The sequence below is a fragment of the Ahaetulla prasina genome, chromosome 7 (assembly GCF_028640845.1).
Source record: "Ahaetulla prasina isolate Xishuangbanna chromosome 7, ASM2864084v1, whole genome shotgun sequence".
Taxonomy (NCBI): Eukaryota; Metazoa; Chordata; class Lepidosauria; order Squamata; family Colubridae; genus Ahaetulla; species Ahaetulla prasina.
The window spans coordinates 66,739,110-66,760,995 of NC_080545.1; the positions used below are offsets into that span (position 1 = coordinate 66,739,110).

General features: G+C 38.0%; 1 protein-coding gene across 1 annotated transcript in view; it reads left to right on the forward strand.

The window, feature by feature from the left end:
* Window positions 1-21,886, forward strand: part of ENTHD1 (ENTH domain containing 1) — a 182,548-nt gene that overhangs the window by 153,991 nt on the left and 6,671 nt on the right. The window contains exon 7 of the mRNA XM_058190418.1: window positions 18,956-19,082. Within this exon, the coding sequence (XP_058046401.1) occupies window positions 18,956-19,082 (127 nt within the window). The remainder of the gene's footprint in view (window positions 1-18,955; window positions 19,083-21,886) is intronic.

The window sequence follows — 21,886 nt, forward strand, 5'->3', positions numbered from 1 at the left end:
ATTGAGTCTGAGTTAGACAGATGAGTGTAAAACTGTCTCAGTTTTACTTCTCAACAATATCTTGTTCAATGGTGGTGCTTCTTTGGGAAGAGGTCAAAATGGAAAGGTACCACTATACTCCTGTGAAATGTCTCTTTGTATCAAGATTAGTAGTATTTGACCCAGTCCAACTATAGAGGTTACTCTGTATGAGAATACATTGAGATTTCATACAAGTTGTGTTGCTATGTGAAATTTTAATAACAAAAAACAATAACACATCAATGAAAACTGAAAAACAGTTATCTTTATAGTTGTAGAGATTAGCATTAGCAAAATTTGCCAATAGTACCAATGTCGAGACAAGCTATTTAAATTAATTGCGTTTTAATTAATATAATATTGATTTCAATCCTGTGCAATATTTTCTCATTTCCTCCTCCTTCACTTTTCATAGTTAATCATATTTATCATTTATGTGAGTGCCTCATGGTTTCTAGTCACTGTTGTTGACTAAAGCATCACTTTAATTGTCATTAATGTCAACATTTACTCAGATAATGTACCGTGTCATAGTACTTGAGATGGCGGATTCATTTCTTGTTCTATAAATAAGGATTTAACACAATAGCTGCCAGTATGTGAGCTATTTGTATCTTTCTTGGCGATCTAGTATACAGGCTTACTTATTGTAGGTGAATATACTATGTAAAAGTTTAATAGTTTTCCACTTGAGTGCTCGAATTTAAAAAAAATTACACAGCTTATTAAAAACTATTTGGGAATTGGCAAATCTTCAGATTAATCATTGCTGTAGTGGTTTCTGTAAGGTCATTTGCTCACAAGGAACTTATATCATCTTCATTACATCATCACTGAAGTAATGATCATTTTGATGCAATAATTTGAAGTGACTCCAGAAAATTCCATAATTACTTATGCAATTGTAATTTGCTGGACAGAGATTGTGGTAGTTTGAGACAACAAGTTGCAAAAGGTTCCTCTAAAGGTTTCTGATCTTTTTATGTCAAAAAGTCCTAAGACTTGCTGAGGGGAAAACTCTTGACTATGTAGTAGTTGTTTCAACTCCTACCCTCAAAACGACGCTATAGAGCACTGCACACTAGAACAACTAGACACAAGAACAGTTTTTTCCCGAAGGCCATCACTCTGCTAAACAAATAATTCCATCAATACTGTCAAACTATTTACTGAATCTGCACTACTATTAATCTTCTCTCACCAATCTCTTTCCACTTCTGACTGCATGACTGTAACTTGTTGCTGACAATCCTTATGATTTATATTGATATACTGACCATCAATTGTATTGTAAATGTTGTACATTGATGAACGTATCTTTTCTTTTATGTACACTGAGAGCATATGCATTAAGACAAATTTTGTCCAATCACACTTGGCCAATAAAAAATTCTATTCTATTCTATTCTATTGTGGTGGAGTCAGTAGTGAGTGATGAATCCAAAAAAGGAGAATTGGTGAGAGTCCATCTGATTTCTTTCAGGCTTCCTTTCTCTGTTTTAACCCCTCCTTTTGCTTCTAAGGCCTATCTCAGGGATTATTTTGCATAACACATTTAGTCTAATATGCAGATTGCAAAGACATGAGTAATTACAACCAGATCTGCAGTAAACAAAATGAATGTCATTAACCTCTCAATTATACTGATCATTATTACTTTAATATGGATACACTTAGCACCCCAGGTTGAAAAGTATGATGCTCCAAGGTACTGTAACTGGATGTAAGCAGAAAAACTTTCATCAGCATCTTAATGAAATTGGCTCAGATCTCTGTATGTCCATATAATTCCAGTCATGTCCTTCATAAATATTTGCTTATTATGCTATGACGACTAAAATAGTTGTTCCAAGGATAAGATTTTTTCTTTTGATAAATGTGCCCTCAAGTATAGTCACAGTGCAGCTATCCTTTCTTCTTTTCTTTAATATTTTTCTATGCTTGTACTGATCCTTTCTTTTTCTGGGAAAAATTCAAAGCATAATAGAAACTGCAATGAGAAAATTAGGGAATGATATGATGAGAGTTTAGGCAAGATTGCATATTCTTTATCCTTCTAAAAGTCTATTCAATTACTTATCAATATGCAAATTATTTCATTAAGAAATTATTAAAGTTTTAGGCTGGCTTTGTTTTACTGTCATGATACATAAACAATGAGATGGAAATTCCTTTTCTAATTTACTTCCATGTGCTTTGGAATATCAGATATACTTCCCTCTGTCTACGTTCAGGTGTATGGTTGTTGTTGTTTTTAATCTAAAGACATTTCCATATCACCACATCTTTTACTCTGTAAAACTCTTGCAGGACAAGGCAGAAGTACCAAGTGAAGAACTACCTAGTTCCTGCCCACTCCAGAGTCACAGTGGGACTGTAGCAAATCTGTTTTTGGTACATTTTCTCTAGATATGTAGCTGACTCAATATCTGAAATTAAATTCAGTGCACAAAAGACTATTGGAAATCTCACATTATAATTCAAAATATATCCCCAAGACTGAATCATTGCCAGCCATGTGCATGGAAGGGCACGTATTCAAGGCAAATACAGTAGGCATTCCTTGACTCTACAAATCACAAGTTTTAGTTTTATCCCTTTGTGTGTTTTTATGATTACATATGGAACACACGTCCTATTGATGAAAAAGATTGAGCCAAAATATGAGATAAGCCCTTCCAACTTTCATTATCTTTTAACATTTTGTCATCTTCACTGAGCAGCTAATAATTCATTTCTCTTCCATTTAATTTGAACATATAATATTCTTAGCATTCATCACAAACCTCTGATCACTGTGAGCATTAGCATTTTTGATACCATCTCTGCAGTTCCTGGCTATCTCTGTACTTCTAGCCCTCCTCTGTCACAGAATCACAGAATGCAAAAGGGTTGGAAAAGACTTGGGAAGCTCTTCAAGCACCTGCCCAGTGCAATAAGCCACTACTATAGCATTCCTAAGAAATGTCTATCCAGCCTCCATTTAAAAAATCAAGCAAAGGAGCATCTTCCACCAGCAGCACATAGAATATTACAGAGGGGAACAAATCATTAGATGGTATTTTGAACTGAAAACCTCTCTGAAGTATTTTGAATGGAGAAGCAATACAAGTTTAAAAGAAGAAATATACTCTGTTCCATTTGAGGAGAGTAGGCAGGAAGATTTGCATATATCTTTCTTAAATCATGATAATTCCCACTGCAATTCATAAAATAGCTACTTGGCCTCTGGTGGTAAAACAAGATATCAATCTCCCAATGTTGCAAATATTCCACTTCCATGAATAATAAGAATTTTTAGGGCACTACTACCCAATCCTATGTTTCATTTGGAGAAGAGCACATTGGATATTTACTGTGATTTTACCATAGTAAATTTATATATTTGAAAATAAAGCTTAAAGCAACAGGCATGCGTACATCAATGAAATGGCAATTCTCATGTGTTCCACCCAAAGAGAAATACTTTTTCTCCAAGCAGGTTGCTTATCTAGGTAGGCTGAGATAGTCAGTCCATCCTAACTTTTAACATCAATTTCCCCATCAATTAACAAAATATGAAAAAGAATTGATTAGAATTATGATTATAATAGGTAGAATTATAATAGCTAGATATTGGAAACTAGATGTGATTTTTAGAATAGAAGAGTGGAATTCTGAAATGTGGAAATTAGCTTTAAATGATAAAATGACATGTGATATTAAAATTAGAAGTGGTGTGTATAAAGAAGATATTTTCTGGAAGATTTGGAAACCATTCGTGGACTATGCGCTTGGAAAATTGGACGCCTCGGTACCTGTACCTCGAGAACATGGATTTTGGCAAACATGAGGACATATCCGTAGACCCAAATCTTCCTTTTTTTATGTACAGCACAAGGGTGGAAAAATGTATTTTTTTTTCTTTTCTTTGTTTGTAATGTTAGAAAAAAGTAATAAAAATTTTTTTTTAAAAAAACAAACAAACAAAAAAAACAGAGTATTTCAACAGGAAAAAAAATAACATCAATTTCCCCAAATATTAGTCTTTTATTGGCCCGTGTTTTTATCAGATAGCATTTAAACTGTAACTTGAAAATAGAACATTGACATTTCTAGTTCTACTTCTACTAGTTCTAGTTCTACTTCCAAGTCTTAAATGTGGCAGATAGCATTTAAACTGTAACTTGAAAATAGAACATTGACATTTCTAGTTCTACTTCCAAGTCTTAAATCAGTGTGTCCTTTCCTATTTTCAAAACTTTTTGTTCAGATGTGTTAGCTTCTGCTTCTGTCATCCTCACTGAGGCTTGCCTTTGTGCTTTTAGTGTGTCCTTTAAAAAAATCCCGTTTGTCTTGGTCTTCTTTTCCTATTAGTTTCTTCTGTCCTGGCATCTCAATTATCACTGCTATGGGTTTATTAAAATGCAGTTTCTAGAATCTAAGTTGCATATTTACTTACACTCAGTTTTACTTTTCGAAAACCAAGAGTCTGAGAATTACATGGCTCCTTTCCTTGTTGTTCTTATTGCTTCCATTTACGTAAGTAGTATTAAGTGAAGAACAGATGATTTTCTGGTGCCTTCCTATTTTTTCTGGAGACTGTGGAACCAAGCAAGCCCGGAATTTCCTAGTAAGACCATGTTTACTAGAGTATCTTCCAACAGATATCAATTACTGCAGGTTCTAGTCCCACCAGGTCCAAGGTTGACTCAGCCTTCCATCCTTTATAAGATAGGTAAAATAAGGACCCAGATTGTTGGGGGGGCAATAAGTTGACTTTGTAAATATACAAATAGAATGAGACTATTGCCTTACACACTGTAAGCCGCCCTGAGTCTTCGGAGAAGGGCGGGATATAAATGTAAATTTAAAAAAAGAAAAAGAAAAAAAAGGCTTATTAAAATCCCCTATTACAGTTATTTCATGTCTTTTTAAAGGAACTACAGTTTGCTTTTGTTTCACCTTCTTGATTGATTTGACCATATTGACTATAGTATTGGTTTGATGCATTTCTTCAGATCCTCTCTACTACTGTATATCACCAAGTTCACTTTTGGATTTCAGAGCTAGTGTCAATACATTTAACAGTAAAAATCCTCCTTCCTATTGCTTTTTTTCTGTTTTGAAAACTTGCGTCCTTTATAAGATGTATCCCAAATTGACAATGTAGTTAAAAAAGAATTGTTTTCTCATTCTCAGGTAGAGGAGAATCCTGTTATTCTATGAGGCAAAAAATAAATCTTGTAGCAGCACTTTTAATTAACACATTTTTTAAAAAGGCATAGACTTTTGTGAATTATAGCTCTCTTCATCAGATGCACAAAGTTACTAGGATGTAGGATTTAAATTGGGATGAAACTGAGGGGCAAATGGAGGGGAAGACAGGTTGGTTATGCAGATTTAGGTTATATGTGAGACATATTATAAGAATCATATCAATTGACAGTCGAATTGAAAACCCATTGTATTTGTTGAGACTTTTGGTTATTAACACATTACAGTGGTTAAAAATATAACTTTAGCAATCTAACTTTATACCAGCATCCATATGTCAAACTGGAATTATTACATAAAAACTGATATTGACTTCTTCTAGTTTATTTTTAAAGCAAAAAGTATAGGTTCTCTCTCTATTCCAGTTTGATAATCTGTTGAATTTGTGATGGGTGAACTTGATTAATATATGCTAAAGGCAAACTAACATTATTTTGCATTGCTCTGTAGGTGATACACCTCTTTGGATTTCAAGGCAAATCACTCTGCACCCCTCTCTCCCTTAACTAAGACTATGGCTTTTAAGGTAGGAGAAAGGAGGAAAAGGAGGATTACTTGGCCACTTCTTTCATGTTGCAGCAGCAGAAGACTAGGCCCATCAAGGTGTCCTTTCACTGCCTCAGTCACCAGCAGTCTCTCCTTCTTCCTCCTATACCAGTGATGGTGAACCTTTTTAGCACTGAGTGCCCAAACTGGAACGCATGTGCAGGTGCGTGCATGTGCCGGAGCACCAGAAACCCAAAGACCAGCTGGCGGGCATGTGCATGCCTCTTTTCAGGCCATTTTTGGGCTGTTTTCTGGGCCGTTTCCCAGGCCAAAATTGGCAAAAAAATGGCCTGAAAACAGCCTGGAAAACGGTCCAGAAAACGGCCTGAAAATGGCCCAGAAAACAGCCTCTATTTTGTCCGTTTTCAAGCCATTTCCCAGTACTCTGATGCCTGCAAGGACCAGCTTTTTTAATGTATTTATTTATTTTGTCACAACATTATATACAAGCACATATAATGAAAGAAAACAATAGGACAGGAATGGTAGGCACTTTTGTGCACTTATAGTCCTCTTAGGAATGGGGTGAGGTCAATGGTAGACAGTTTTTGGTTAAAGCTTTTGGGAGTTTGAGAAGAGACCACAGAGTCAGGTAGTGTGTTCCAAGCGTTAATAACTCTGTTACAAAAGTTATATTTTCTGCAATCAAGATTGAAGCGGTTAACATTAAGTTTGAATCTATTGTTTGCTCTTGTATTATTGCGATTGAAGCTGAAGTAGTCTTTAACAGGAAGGACATTGCAATAGATGATTCTCTGTGTTAAACACAGGCATGTCGGAGTCGGCAGAGTTCTAATTTTCTAATCCCAGGATTTCAAGTCTGGAGGTATAAGGTATTTTGTTGTTTACAGAGGAGCGGAGAACTTTTCTTATAAAATATTTCTGGACTTGTTCAATTGTATTAATGTCAGAGATGTGTTATGGGTTCCAGACAGGTGAGCTGTATTCAAGAATGGGTCTTGCAAATGTTTTGTATGCTCTGGTTAGTAGTGTAGTGTTTTTGGAAAAGAAACTACACAAAATTAGGTTTACAACTCTTAGAGCCTTTTTTGCTATGTAGTTGCAATGGGCTTTGGCACTTAGATCATTTGATATGAAAACTCCAAGTCTTTTACATGATGGGAGTCATCTGTAAGGTAATGTCCATCAAGCTTGTACTTAGTATTTGGGTTCTTTTTTCCAATATGTAAGACTGAACATTTGCCGGTTGAGATTTGGAGTTGCCAAGTTTTAGACTAATCGGATACAAAGTCAAGGTCTTTTTGAAGGGTAGTAGTATTGTTGGTGGTGTTAAATAGTTTAACATCGTCAGCAAAGAGAACACAATAACTTGAGATAAGGTCACAGAGATCATTTATGTATAGTATGAAGAGTGTTGGTCCGAGAACGATGCCTTGAGGAACGCCACTTTTGACAGGAACAGGATTTGATAGAGCATTGCCAATTTTGACCACTTGTTGTCTGTTTGATAGGAAAGCAGTTATCCAATTGTGAAGAGGTCCTGAAATGCCGTAGGATTTTAGTTTTGGGAGAAGTTTATCGTGTACTACTGAGTCAAAAGCTTTGCAGAAGTCTATGTAGATTGCATCTGTTGCTTTGCCTTGATCAAGATTAGTAGTCCATATGTTTTTGCAGTGGAGAAGTTGTAAGTTACATGATAATTTTTTCCTGAAACCAAATTGTTTATTAGAGAGTAGGTTGTTTGTTTCAAGGTGGAGGGTAATGGATTGGTTGATGATAGATTCCATTATTTTGCAGGTGACGCAGCATAGAGAGATTGGTCTGGTTGGTGAGGCTCGGACAAAGAGAGGCTATGAGGAGCTAGCTCTGCTCTTCATCCCTCTTTTTTGGTGCTGGAGCAAAACCCAAAAGGGTACACGAAGCCTGTAGGGAAGCGTGTTGAAGTGGGGAGATTCGAGGAGCAGTTTGGTGACAGGCAATCATCAACGCGACGGAGAAAAACTCCGTGGAGCCCAGCAAGCAAAAAGCTGGCATTTCTTAATGCCGGCTCCGTAGTCTGACAGCCAACAAAGTGGGAAGCAAGATTACTGACAGCTTGTGGTGAGAAGCAAGGAGAGGTCAGTGCTAAAGAATTTGTGTAACAGAAGATTAACAACAACAACAAAAAAGGTCCACACTTCATTGTGAAGATTGATTGATCGTAACCCGAGAAGGCAGCTAAGAAGCTGGTGAGAAAGAACGGAGAGTGACTGGGTGTGATTGATAGCCTGAAAAAGGCAGGACAGTTTAATGAACAAAACAGGAGAAGACAGTACTTCGGAATATCCTTTGAACATTTGCACATTGAATTTCAGACTTTAAACTTTGAACTTTGAAAAACTGAGAACTGAACACTAGTTACGAGGCTGTGAGCTTTGGTTTTTTTTCATTAGAAGCAGCTGAAGTAACGGAAGTGAAGAGCAACCATAGCAAAGAGCATTACTCAGCAACTTATCAGCATAATAAGGAAGACTGAGTTGATGGGAACTTTTGAGAGACCAACACATTAATAAGAAATTGAGGAATTGGTGACTCTTTTACTTTTTGCCTACTTTTGTTTACTGAATCTGCCAACTGATTTTTTTTCTCTTTTTTTCTACTGGATATAACGATTTGAATGCTTTTTGGAAATCACTATCATTATTTAATCCACTTAAACCATTAACTTACTTGTTAGAAGGCTAACTATCCCAGCCAAAGAATTGATTATAGCTAAATATTCTAATTTATACATTATATATTAACTAACTGAAAGTGCTACGTAAGTTATCTTATACATTGATACTCCTTTCATGTTTGTTTTTGCGCTTTCTTTTTTATTGGTCTATAGTTTTCAACTAGGCTGGGATCTCCTTTTTTGAAGATAGGGATGACTGTGGCTAGAGACCAAAGGCTGGGAAGGGAACCAGTCGTGAAAGCTTTATCAAAGATTATGCTTAGGGGTTCTGCTATATTAGTTGAAAGTTTTTTAAAGAAGTATGCACATAGTCCATCAGGCCCAATAGATAAAGATGGTTTCAGGTTGCGAAGAGCTTTTTCAACATTATCTTCTGTGAAGTCTATATGTGTTAAGTCATTGTAATTATTGTTGGTACGATTGGAGAATGTTGGATATGTGCCATCACTGTTAACGAAGACTGAGCCAAAGAATGTGTTAAAGAGGTTTGCTTTAACTGTTTCATGTTACTTTCTTTGCTGTTAGATTCTTTTAGTGGTGGGATGGATCTTGATTCTTTAAGTTTATTGTTCACAAAATTATAAAAAGCACAATTGGAATTTGTACGCAGAAGGTCTTCTTCTTGCTTTGTATGGTAAATGGTGTATTCAGTTTTTATTTAGTTGCAAATATTTCTGTAGCGGTTTTTGAAATTTGCTACATGGCCCTTTTTGTTTTTTCTTCAGAGGGATTTTTTTTTGGATTGAAGTTTTTTTATTGATATGGGTAATTTGTTTTTTTATTTTGGTGGTGATTTGTGGTACGTATAGTTTGATGATTCTATTGATTTCAAGTAGGAAAACTATGTAGTGGTCTTCGACAGTGATACAGGTAGAGAATAGATTTTGCCAGTCAAGAGATGAGAGGTCGTTGTTTATGAGGTCACAGTTGGCTTTTTTGAAATTGTATTTAGGAGTACTATTATTATGATGATTTATGTGAGGGCGTATATTGAGACAAAAGTCTATCATGCAGTGGTCACTGTTGGAAAAGAGTTCTTTTATTTGTAGTCCATAAATTGAGTTTGTGTTATTGCAAAAGATGAGGTCAAGGCAGTTGTTGAGTCTTGTATTGTTAGTTACTAGTTGTTCAAGACCTAGGTCTGTAACGGCGTTGTATAGAGTAGTATGGATTGGTTCAGTTGTACATTCATTTGTTATCCAGTTAATAAAAGGTAGATTTAGGTCACCCAGGAAGATGTGAGGATATGGGCAAGAGGTGGCCCATGTTAGCAGTGTGGTTAACATATTTGCAAGAGTGATGTCATAGTCAGGGGCTCTGTAGCATAGTAAGAATTGAAGTGTGGTGTTAATGGACAGGTCACATACAATAGTTTCAGGAAGAGAAAGTTTATGTGCGACTTGAATATTTTTTAGGTTCAGAGATTTTTTGTAAAAGATAGCCACTCCACCACCTCTGTGGTTTTCACGATCTGATAAAAAAACTTGATACTCTTTGTTTGAAATAATGGAGTCAGGGAGGGATGAGTTCAGCCATGTTTCGAAAACAAATATAATATCAAATGTACCATTGTTTAACAATAGGATAAATTCAGATAATTTGTTTACAATACTTCTTGCATTTATTAATTTACATTTGAGACCTGCAGTGTTTGGTGTAGAAGAGGTAAGGGGCGTGCATACCTATTTTTGATTGATAGTTGATTGAGGGTTATGTACTACAGATGGTTGAAGAAAGGATGGTTGAGCAATGAGTGGTTTTTCATTGGATGGTTGGAGTTTTTGTACGGATGGTTGGGGGTTAGTTGGTTGATCGACAGTTGATTGGACGGGTGGATGGATGTTTCGATTGTCAGATGGATGGATGCCTTGGTTGATGGATTGTGGGATGCTTTGATTGAAGTGTGGTTGAGTGATGGCTATTTGATTGTAGGATTTTCTTTTTATACAGTCAGCCCGGTAAACAATATAAAGGTTGGTTTTGCCTTCTTCTTGCCGTCGTTTGAGCTCTGAACGAAGTTCGCGGGATCTAATACATTGTAGGAATGATAGGTCTGGTCTAGCTCTGAGTTTGTTGAGCCTGAGATTGTTTCTGGCAATTGTGTTTATAGTATAGATGAAATTTCTTTTGCTGGTTTCATTTTTGCATATAACTCTACAGAATTTAGGTGCCACTGAACCATCACTGTATTTGAATTCGGGTCCATCTCTGGAGACTTCCATTATTTCACTAGGGTTGAAGGTTGATAATTTTTAATTTGAAATGATGTTACATATTTTATCAATATCTGGTTCATTTGTAATATCCAGTCCAAATAATATAGCATTTTGGCACTTTTGTTCTATCTCAATGGTATCTTTCACTAGTATTGTTATGTTGTTTGGCTGATTGGTAAATGTTTGTGGCTTAGACTGTGCAGAAGGCAATGTTTGTTGGTTTGGGAAATGTTTCTGATCCGTTGCGTTTCCATTTATTTGTGCTGTGGGTTTGTGCGCACATGTGTGCACTGAAAACCAGAAGAGAAGCTAGTGATGGGCGCGTGCCCACACAGAGGGCTCTACATGCCACCTCTGGCATGCGTGCCATAGGTTCGCCATCACGGTCCTATACTAATAGCTCCTATACTGGGGAGAGGAAAGCTTCCTCTCACTCTCCCATTCAAAGTACAACTATCGATGCATACAAGACTCACAGTTTCTTTTCTCAGAATATTCTCCCCAAAAGAATGCACTAAAATATACATTATTACTAGATGGCAGCAAAGAGTTAAAGAGTTTTTCTGATAGGATATGCCCCTGAGGGCTCTGCTTCCAGTGTATGGCATTGCTGCTGAAAAAATAACTGGTTTGGGAGCAAAACAGGGGAGCATATAGAGCAGCAGTGGCGGAAACATTTCCTTTCCCTCTCCTCCATCTCTTCGCCCTGCTTCCTTCTATATTTTTCTTACAAATTCCTATTGCTATTCCTATTCCTATACTTAGACTATCATCAAATCTGCATGATGGCTGCAAAAAAAAAATATAGCAGATTCTCTTTGCTATTACAGAGTAATCATCTAGATGTTTATAGCCCAGATAGCTGTTCCTACCTGTGCAGTCAGATTTGTTGACTGTGTAGGGCAGATGGCAAGGGAGCTGCTTTGTAGCAGGCCTCCTATGTTGCAGGTCCCAAGGTGGCTGTTTCTCCCCCTTCTCTTTATTTATGCCTCTAGGATTGCTTCAAAGGCTGTGGTTTACAAAGAGCTGAATTCAGTTTCCCCATAGCTATATGTGTGGTTAAAGTGTTTTCTGTACCAGACTGAGTGCTGCTTTTAACACCTGTTGTTTTTCTACTTCAGAAAACTGTTTCAAGCACTGTTTGAAACAGTTTGTTAAAATAGTTTGCACTATGGTCTTCATACCAACTTTTGTAACTTCTGATTTTTCTTACAAAGAGTAAAAAGAATTTTAAATATCTCAGTTGTGCAACATTTGGGGATGTGAGTTTTTTTAATGAAACAAAGGTAATGTTAAATGTGGCACACTTATAAATGATTGACAATAAATACCATTTTTGACTACAGAAGCAAATCAATTTGTTTCAGGTATTTTTCACATACATGTTAAAATACATACATAAATACAGTACATTCACACACACAAGTATGCATGCATACATGCATGAATATATATATATATATATATGTGTGTGTGTGTGTGTGTGTGTGTGTGTGTGTGTGTTTTCTGAGGTTTTCACGGGTGTTTGTATATAGGTCTTTGGTTGTTCGGGTTTTCTCCCGTGTAAAATTGGAAGTGTCTTGGCGACGTTTCAACGAAGTCTCATTCGTCATCTTCAGGCTTCAGCTTCGTGCTTCTGGGAGCAATGTGTGATCGCAGCTGTTTCTTCCTTTTAACTGCTAGTGGGGGTTTGAACTGATTGGGTGGGAGCTTGGCTGTGCTCTGATTGGATGGGGTTTTTTCTGTGCTCTGATTGGCTGGGGGTGTGTCCTGTGTTGGTGGGGGCTTGGTTGTGCTCAGTCTAGTCTGTGCTGCAGGGGGATTTGAGCTGGTGAGCTGCATAGCTGTTGTTTGGCTTTGTGGTCGTGCTACATCTTCATAGTGGGTGTCAGTCTGCTGCATGTATGGATTGGAGGGGTTTGAAATGGCTAATGTTGCAGCTGCGGTCTGGCTTCTGGTCCTTGGTCGTGCTTCATGATCAGTGTGGGTTTGGGTCTGCTTTCTGGGTGGATGTGGTGGTGACATCCTGTGTGGACCTTGTGAGTGTGGGTCTGGTGTCATTCCTCGTGTTAGGGACTCGTTTGTCAATAAGGGCGGGTTTCCAAATGGCTGGTAGGCGGGAGGTGTCATCTCGTTTGTTCATGCTGTGTGGGCATTTTTCTATCTCAATGGCTTCTCTGATTATTCTGTTGTTAAAGTGTTCAGTTTTGGCGATAGTTCTGGTCTTTTTAAAGTCAATATCATGTCCTGTGACTTTAAAGTGTTGGACCAGGGAAGAAGTTGGTTCCTCTTTTTTGAATGAGTTCTTGTGTTCTTCAATGCGTGCACTTATTCTTCTGTTGGTTTGTCCAATGTATGTGGTGGGGCAGGCGGTGCATGGGATTTCATATACTCCTTGATTTTCTAACTTAGATACATATATCTTCGTAACAGATTTCCAAATGGCTAAAGTGTATGTTTTGGGGGCGTATAACTGTATAATCAAAAGCCATGTGTACATTAATTTTGTGATAGATTTCTTGTACATCTAATCTTGTTTTACTTCTTTATACATAAAGTATTTCTTAAGAAAAAATGAACATAATAATAGTCTTCAGATTTGATGAAAATCCTTTGTTCAGCTGATCTGTACTAGTTGAAGTTACGTTACAATAGAGAGGACCTCCTTAAAAATACAGAAATAGGGAGAATTTAAGATTTTTTTTGTTGAGAGCTGTGAAATGCATTGTGTGCTTTTTCAATTATTAGTAATGTGAAATAATAGCTCTTGATTTGATTTGGTTATGCGTCATATAGCCATTTTTGACTTTCAGCGATCACACAGATTTTCTCTGTGACATTCTATTCCTAATCTAATCTTTCAAGTCTTCCAATGGTACACTCATTGCTGCATATTTTTGGCTGTCTTCTTTTATTTCCTTCTACCTTTCCCAGCATTAGAGCCTTTTCCAGAGAGTTGGGTCTTCAGATAATATGTGAATAGTAGGAGAATATGAGCCTGATCATTTGTGCCTTTAGTATCTTCAATACCAGTGTTAAGAGTTGTTGTTTTACCTGTTGACATTAGTTTGGTCTTCCTTATATTTAATTTTAGTCCTATTTTTGCACTTTACTCCTTAACTATTTTTACTAGAATTAGCAGATACTTTGCATTTTAAGCTACTAGAGTAGTAAATAGCATAAGACAGGTTATTAATTTCTTCTCAGAATATAAAACCATGCTTATCTTCTTCCAGTCCAGGTTTCCTTAATATATATTCAGCATATAGGTTGAATAAATAAGGGGAGAGTACGCCACCTCATCTCATTTGCCAACTGGGAGTCAGTCTGTTTCACCATGTTTTATCTGTCCTGACCTGTATATAACTTTCTCACGAGGGCAGCTTATTAACAGCAGAAACCACCATTAATATAGCAAGCTTAAAATATTTGGAAGAAATATGTTATCCTGGAACACAATATATTCTGTGGGAATTTTATGAAAATTAGGATGAGAACTGGTTAGGAAAGTTTTCATACTTTGAAAAAGGAAATTTATTTTGAAAAAGGAGATTATATATATTTTTTATTTGTTGTGCTATTCCCTTTTTTGAGAATTTCAGTTTTATTTTATCTGTTTAACATGGAGTGTAATTTATTAAATAAAATTTAACAAAAAATCAAAATAAAAGCTTTCTTACTGCTGCTTTTCATTCCAGCGTAGTTCTAAAATATTTCATGCCAAATTCTATTGATTTCAGTTTTCATATGCAAGATTGCATAAATAGTTACTCAAAAAATCACTGCAGATAAGGTTGAGATACAAGAAACTCATATGTACATGGATTCAAATCAGTCTGCTTGTGTTTAAAACACAAACATCTTCTACTTAAGGAGGAAGTATTTGTATTTCTTTAGGAGATATTGATTTTTCTTCAGGTAGCAATTCTCTAAATCTCATGGAGTGGTTACTCCAGAAGGTCACTGGAAGAGGGTTTGAACAGCCCCCAGTATACAAATAATACTCTATTGAATGTATGGCAGGCTGCAATCATTATGTTATAGTGTCAAGCAGAGTCTCATAAAATCCTGGTGGTCTATAGTAGATCAGATCAGAATTATCTGAGAGTAGTCTGAGTATTTGAGGCTACGAGATTGACTATCTTTAGTTTGAGCTCATAGGAATGAAATTTATTTATTTATTTAAATTTTTATACCGCCCTTCTCCCGAAGGACTCAGGGCGGTGTACAGCCAAGGTTAAAACAGTTAAATATACAAAATTAAAATATCAATTAAAATACATATTCAATAATGGCCAAATTAAAACCGTCAAATTGACCCAACCTAAAATACCCCATATAAAATTACTAAAAATTAAAAATTTGAAAAATTTAAAAATCAAGCCAGTCCCGCTTGGATAAATAAATAAGTTTTTAATTCCCGGCGAAAGGTCCAAAGGTCAGATAGTTGGCGCAAACCGGGGGGAAGTTTGTTCCAGAGGGTAGGTGCTCCAACAGAGAAGGCCCTTCCCCTGGGAGCCGCCAGCCGACATTGCTTGGCGGACGGCACCCTGAGAAGACCCTCTCTGTGAGAGCGTACGGGTCGGTGGGAGGCATAAGGTAACAGCAGGCGGTCCCGTAAGTACCCGGGCCCTAAGCCATGGAGCGCTTTAAAGGTGGTAACCAGAACCTTGAAGCGCATCCGAAAGACCACAGGTAGCCAGTGCAGACTGCGCAGGAGTGGTGTTACCCAGGAGCAACGTGGAGCTCCCTCAATCACCCACGCAGCTGCATTCTGGACTAACTGGAGTCTCCGAGTGCACTTCAGGGGTAACCCCATGTAGAGAGCATTGCAATAATCCAGACGAGAAGTGACGAGAGCATGAGTGACCGTGCATAAGGCATCCCGGTCCAGAAAGGGGCGCAACTGGCGAACCAGGCGAACCTGGTAAAAGGCTCTCCTGGAGACGGCCGCCAGGTGATCTTCAAACAACAGCCGTCCATCCAGGAGAATGCCCAAGTTGCGTACCCTCTCTGTTGGGGCCAGTGACTCGCCCCCAACAGACAGCCGCGGTTACAGCTGACTGTACCGGGCTGCCGGCATCCACAGCCACTCCGTCTTGGATGGATTGAGTCTGAGTCTGTTTCTCCCCATCCAGACCCGTACGGCCTCCAGGCAACGGGACAACACTTCGACAGCTTCGTTGTTTGAAGTTAGAAGTCAGAAATTAGTCTGATCTAATTCCAATCGACTATTGCCCGAATGCTTCAACTACTTACAATTGCTTCAGGAAACTAATATAAGATTTATTCTGTCAGCTTTACTCTTGAGAGAAGGAGCAGCAAGGATATAAACATCAAACTTTATATACGGTAGATGATAAAATGATTACTTGTCAACAGTCTATGAAATGCTTGGGGAAACTGAAATGATCTAGCAACTGGCTGTGATATCTAGATAAGAAATCATTAGAAATATTTTTCTCTATAGTTCAGTTTAGTATTTAAAAAAAGGAATTTTAAAATGAAGTCAAGGTAAGAATATTCTAAAAACGGAGACGACTTCCGGTATCCAGCGGCAACGGACGTCTGGAAGGCTTCTCCTGCCTCCAGCGCCCGAATCCGGCCGCCGCCGAGGCCCCCAGGGGCCAGGTGTTCCGAAAAGGACACCTGCCGCACGGACGGCTCGCCAGGGGCCCCCCAGCCGACATACAGGACTGTGGGGACCGATGCTGGCGCGTCCTAGGCTCGGCGGGGTTCGGAGGCCACAGGCCGCGGCCATTATTTTGGTCGTCGCCTGGGCCGCTGTGCCCGGTGACACCGGGGCATTGGATTTATAACTGCAGCAGCCTGGTGGTGAACAGGGAACGGAGAAGAATTGAGGAGGAGAAGGAAGGAATATCGGTGGCGTGGTGGACTGCTCCGGTGCGGGGGTTTTCTCCCCTGCGGTTGGAAGGAGCACGAGTTATTCTGGAGAGAGGAGAACTTAAAATAAGAAGATTACGGTTTTGTGGAGCTCTGGAGAAGAGGTGATGGAGAAATTTAGGAGGGAAGGTTTGAGGCCCCCTCCTTCTGGGGAACAGTGGTGGCGTCCAGCTTCCGCCTTCACTATGAGAATTTTGATGACATCACTTCCCTTGACTTCCTGGTTGACTAACTGTACTCTGGACTCGTTGCTCCTGTGAGTGCCCCTGGTGGATCCGGAGGAAATTACAAGGATACTGTGCTTGCCTGAGGATTTTGATTCTTTTTTTTTCAAATGGCAAAGGTCAGAGACCAACTGCTGGAGAGATGGAAGAATTCTGGAAAAGTTATCCAACATGGACAAGAAACTGGATGATTTGCAAAGAGGCCAAACGGAAATAAGAGCAGAAATTGTGACTATCCAAAAGGATTTAAAGGATACTCAACAAGTCTCAGCAGAAAACAAGCAGAAAGTGGAAGGTCTGGAGGGAGAGATGCGGGCAGTGCAGAAAAGGGAGGGGGCGACAGGCAATGCTGTGCTTGGACTACAGATGGATAAAATGTCTTATTTCCTTAGGTTTCAAAATTTGGAAGAAGTGGACCAAGAAGACTTGAGAGATGTTGTGACTAAATTGTTGGGAGAATTTCTTGGGAGAGGTGTTGATTTCATGAATTGGGATGTGGATCGAGTTTATAGAGTTAATTGCAATATGCATACGCATGCAGTTCCCAGAGAGGTTCATGTCAAATTTGTGAGAAGAGAGACGAGAGATGAAATTCTTAGAAAACATAGGAGTGGGGCACTGATTTACAGGGGCAGGGAGATAGCCATTCTGAGGCAGATTCCCAGACAGGTACGTGAAAAAAGAAAGAAATATTATTTTTTGTCAAGCAAATTGTACCAGAAGGAGTGGGCTTCAGATGGCTGATGCCAGAGGATTGATGATTTTCCGGGAGGGCATTACGAAAAAAATCAGTACAATTGCGGAGGCTACGGCCTATGTGGAGGAACACAAAGCCTTCCTGGAATCAGATGACCCAGGAATTGAAGAAGGGGAGGTTATAGATCATGGGGCTGAAGCGGGTGGCGCTGTTGCGGCCCTGGAGTTGGGTCAGGCTGAACCCAGAGTTCTGAGATCCAAAACTAGGAAGTGATAAAGATATTTGGGATTGTGTTGGTTTTCCTTATTCTCTTTTGTACGATATTCTGTTTATTCTTGACTCTTCTTTATTACGTATTTAAAATTTGCAAACTTTGCTACTTCGTGTCACCTGCTTGCCTTATGGCTGTTGTATGTGTTAAAAAATTTGAGTAAAATTCTTATTTTAGATAAGAAAAATGAAAATTTACCATACCTGATATGTATTTGTATAAACCTTTTTTGACTAATAAAAACTTTTTGAACAGCAAAAGAATATTCTAAAAACATTTTAAATATACACCTATCAGTGGATAAGAAACTAGGATTTGTAAATAGCCAATGTTTATTTTTTTAATTAAATCTGAGTTGGCAAAATTAAACATTTTATTTAGAAAGGGAGGCAATCTAAGAGAAGCATTCCCAAGCAGGAGTAGTTTAGTTACTCTAAAATATATTTATTTAGAAAATGTATATGGCTGTTCAATTTATGTGAATAATTATGGGTTCCCACTGGGTCAGGGCAACCAAATTTCAGAGGAAAGGCTGTTGCATTTCTGAAATAACCAAATTTAAGAAAAAACTTAGAAACCTGCTATTTGTTTCAAATTATTTTTCATTTGGAAGCCAGTTTTTGCCTGAAGGTTTAGGGTTAGAATTATGATTAGGTTGCTTGAAGGGTACCTATCAGTGGTGGGTTGCTCCCGGTTCTGTCCGGTTCTTGAGAACCAGTTGTAAAAGTGGCGGGAGGCTCTGCCCATCTGCCCTGATGTCATATTTGGCGATCTGCGCATGTGCAGAAGCTTCTGTCCACACACGTTCCCATTGAGAAACTATAGTAAAGGTAAGTAGAACCCACCTCTGCTACCTATCAATGAATAAAATGTGTTCCAAACATATATTTCACATCTGTGTACCTATTTTTTCAATAAAGAATATCTTTCATGGATAGGAATATTTATGTTTGAAATAAGGTATCATGTAGGAAAGCTGAGATAGATCTCTGTATGAAACCCTAATATTGATTCATACAGTAGTACAGTTTTTAATTTCCTGTCCATATGGTTAAATGCCGCAAAATATTTTCTCCTTTGTACATTCTTCCAAACTGCTTTCTAACTCCTACTAGACTAATTACCAGTTTTCTTTTGTATAAGGACTTGATCACCTTTAGCGAAGATGAATCCTGTCTTGCGGCCGTGGAGTCAACATTTCCAGTTACTGTCTATAAAGAGGAATTGGCAAAAGGTACAAAGGCACCAGCTAATAATTCCTGGAATACAGGTATGTAGAAAATAAATTAAGTTTGTACTAAATCACATATTCAGTAGTAAACAAGACAAGTGGGAGTAAATGATTTATTATTGCATTACATGTATCTCCCATTTTTTCCCTGAGAAGCTTTGATGAAGTCAATCCTCAGATTATTTTCTCAGCTGCAACAGAGTGAGAAACAGCAAGTGAATTCCATGGTTGCATGGAAACTTGAATCTGTTTTTCCCTGATCCCAGCTTCACACATAACTACACAGAAAGATATGATAGGTTAAAACTGTTAGATAAAAATGCTTTTACTGTTATATATTTGGCTTTGAGGTTCTACTGTCACTCAGGGATAGGAATATTTATATCTGAATCTGAGTATTCATGTTGTACTCATCCAAAGGCTAGCAATAGACTGTTTATTTACAGCATACACAAATGACTAATGGAATTTAATGCATGAAAATGTTCTGATGAACATTAGCTTTGCTTAGCACATTCTGTGCTTTCAGAAATGGTTGCCATAGAAACAACAACAAAAACCACGGTACTTCAGCTGTGTGAAGTTATTAATAGGGAAATAAACTGTTGAGAGGGTGAATTCAAATGACATAATTTTATTTTCATATCAGATCTTATGTCCTAGGACATTTGACCATAGATCTGAACTGCTCATAAAAATACGTACGTGATGGAAATAGATATACAAAAATTAATGTGAAATGGAGCATAAATTCATCATTCTGAACATGAACTGGGAACCAAATGTTCATCTCTTCACTGCCGTGAATACAATAGCAAATATTCAAGCAACATACAGTTGAAAAATAATGGGCTTTATGGCATATTTTTCAGTAATTATCTTGTCAAAATAATAATCACATACAAATTTGTAGTCTAAATTAATATTGAGTTATTTTAGGACCAGATCTACTCAAAATTAAGCCAATTTATATTGAAATTGAATTTTTAGCTGAGCTTTGCCTATTCCCACATTTGCAAAGGTATCTTTCCATGTTTTGCCTAGTACAAGAGTTTCTAGTGGAGAAATTAGTACACATCTTAGAGAGAAATTATATAATATCAGTATAGTTCTTTTCTAGAATGAGACAATATTATGCAGCATATGGAAAATGTTAAAATGAATGAGAAAAATAATGATAATCATTTGTAAACTTAGTGAAGGATGTTTTCTATATCTACAGACCTACAGTCTCTCTAATGAAGACTAAAAAAATCCAGGTTGCTATATTCATTTCCATGTACAAAGCTAGTTCTGAATTCCTGCACATATTCTTCATATGTTTTACCTTCACCTCCCCCCCACAATCATCTTTATTGTTCTTTTCTGCACTCTTTCCGTAGTCTCAACATCTTCTTTATTTTGTGGTGACCAAAATTGGATGCAATATTCCAAGTGCGGTCTTACCAAGGCATTATAAAGCAGTATTATCACTTCTCATGATCTTTATTTTATTCCCCTGTTAATACAGCTTAGGACTGTGTTGTTGTTTTTTTGACAGCTGCAGCACATTGCTGGCTCATATTTAAGTGGTTGTCCATCAGGATTCCAAGATCCCTCTTGTGGTTACTGCTGTTGAGCCAAGTTTCACCTTTTCTTGCCTAAGTGTAAAACCTTACTTTTTTCTACATTTGAATTTCATTTTGTTAGATAGGGCCCAGTGTTCAAATCTATTGAGAGTCATCTGGATTTTGAGCCTATCTTCTGGGGCGTGGGCTATCATTTCTAGTTTGGGGTTCATCTGCAAATATGATGAGTTTGCCTTATACTCCCTCATCTAAATTGTTTATGAAGATATTAAAGTGTACTTGGCCTAAAACAGAATTTTATGGCACGTCACTGCTTCCTTCCTTCCTTGTAGATGTAGTTCCATTAAGGATTACAAGTTGAGTTTGATTTGTCAACCAGGTACAAATCCATCTGGTGGTAATGCTGTCGATCTCACATTTTTCTACTGTTTTTTTCCCTTTAAATTGCGTACAGTTTAAGCCAGACATGTGACTTTCATATAGAGAAAGGTTAATAATATACAGAAGCTTTAATAAAGTTGTGTCACAATTGTTTTCTGGAAAAAGGAAGCTCACAAATACATGCTGCTGTGAGGATTATTCTAGGTATTTGTTGGATTGTCTGTGAAATAATTTCACTTGTACAGTAAGGTTTCAACTCAAGTGAATCTGAACAACTTTATAAAGCCCTATATGGTACGGGAGGCCATCTTTCTCCAATTGTTTCTGCTCATCCCACACATCTAGCACAGTGGTGAAATCTGAACCAGTTTTCCACCGGTTTGCTGGCTGCACATGTGCACTGCACGCCAAGTGCGCACTGTACACATGCATGCACATTGTGCACCAAACATGTACTGTCCATGCAAGCTTGGGAACCTTTTAAAAAACTTTTTAAAAGCAATTTTTACTACCAGTTCCAGGGATAGTAAAAAATGGGCATCTCCATCTACCTTACTCCATCTACCATACTCCATCTTCCAACTCCATCTACCAATCAGGATGCAACCACAGAGCCAACCAACCTGCTCACAGCAACACTCCCCACCTCGATCAATCTGCAAACACCCACTCCATCTACCAATCAAGATGCAACCACACAGCCAACCAACCTGCTCACAGCAACACTCCCCATCTCCCCACCAGTATTTATAGAGAGATGGCAGCTCCGACCACTCTTTGCTCGAGAAGCACAAGGCCGAAGTCACCAGCCTGAAGATGATGAGTGAGACCTCATCGAAACGTCGCCAAGATACTCTCAACCTTACATGGGAAAAGACCCGAAAATGCCAAGAC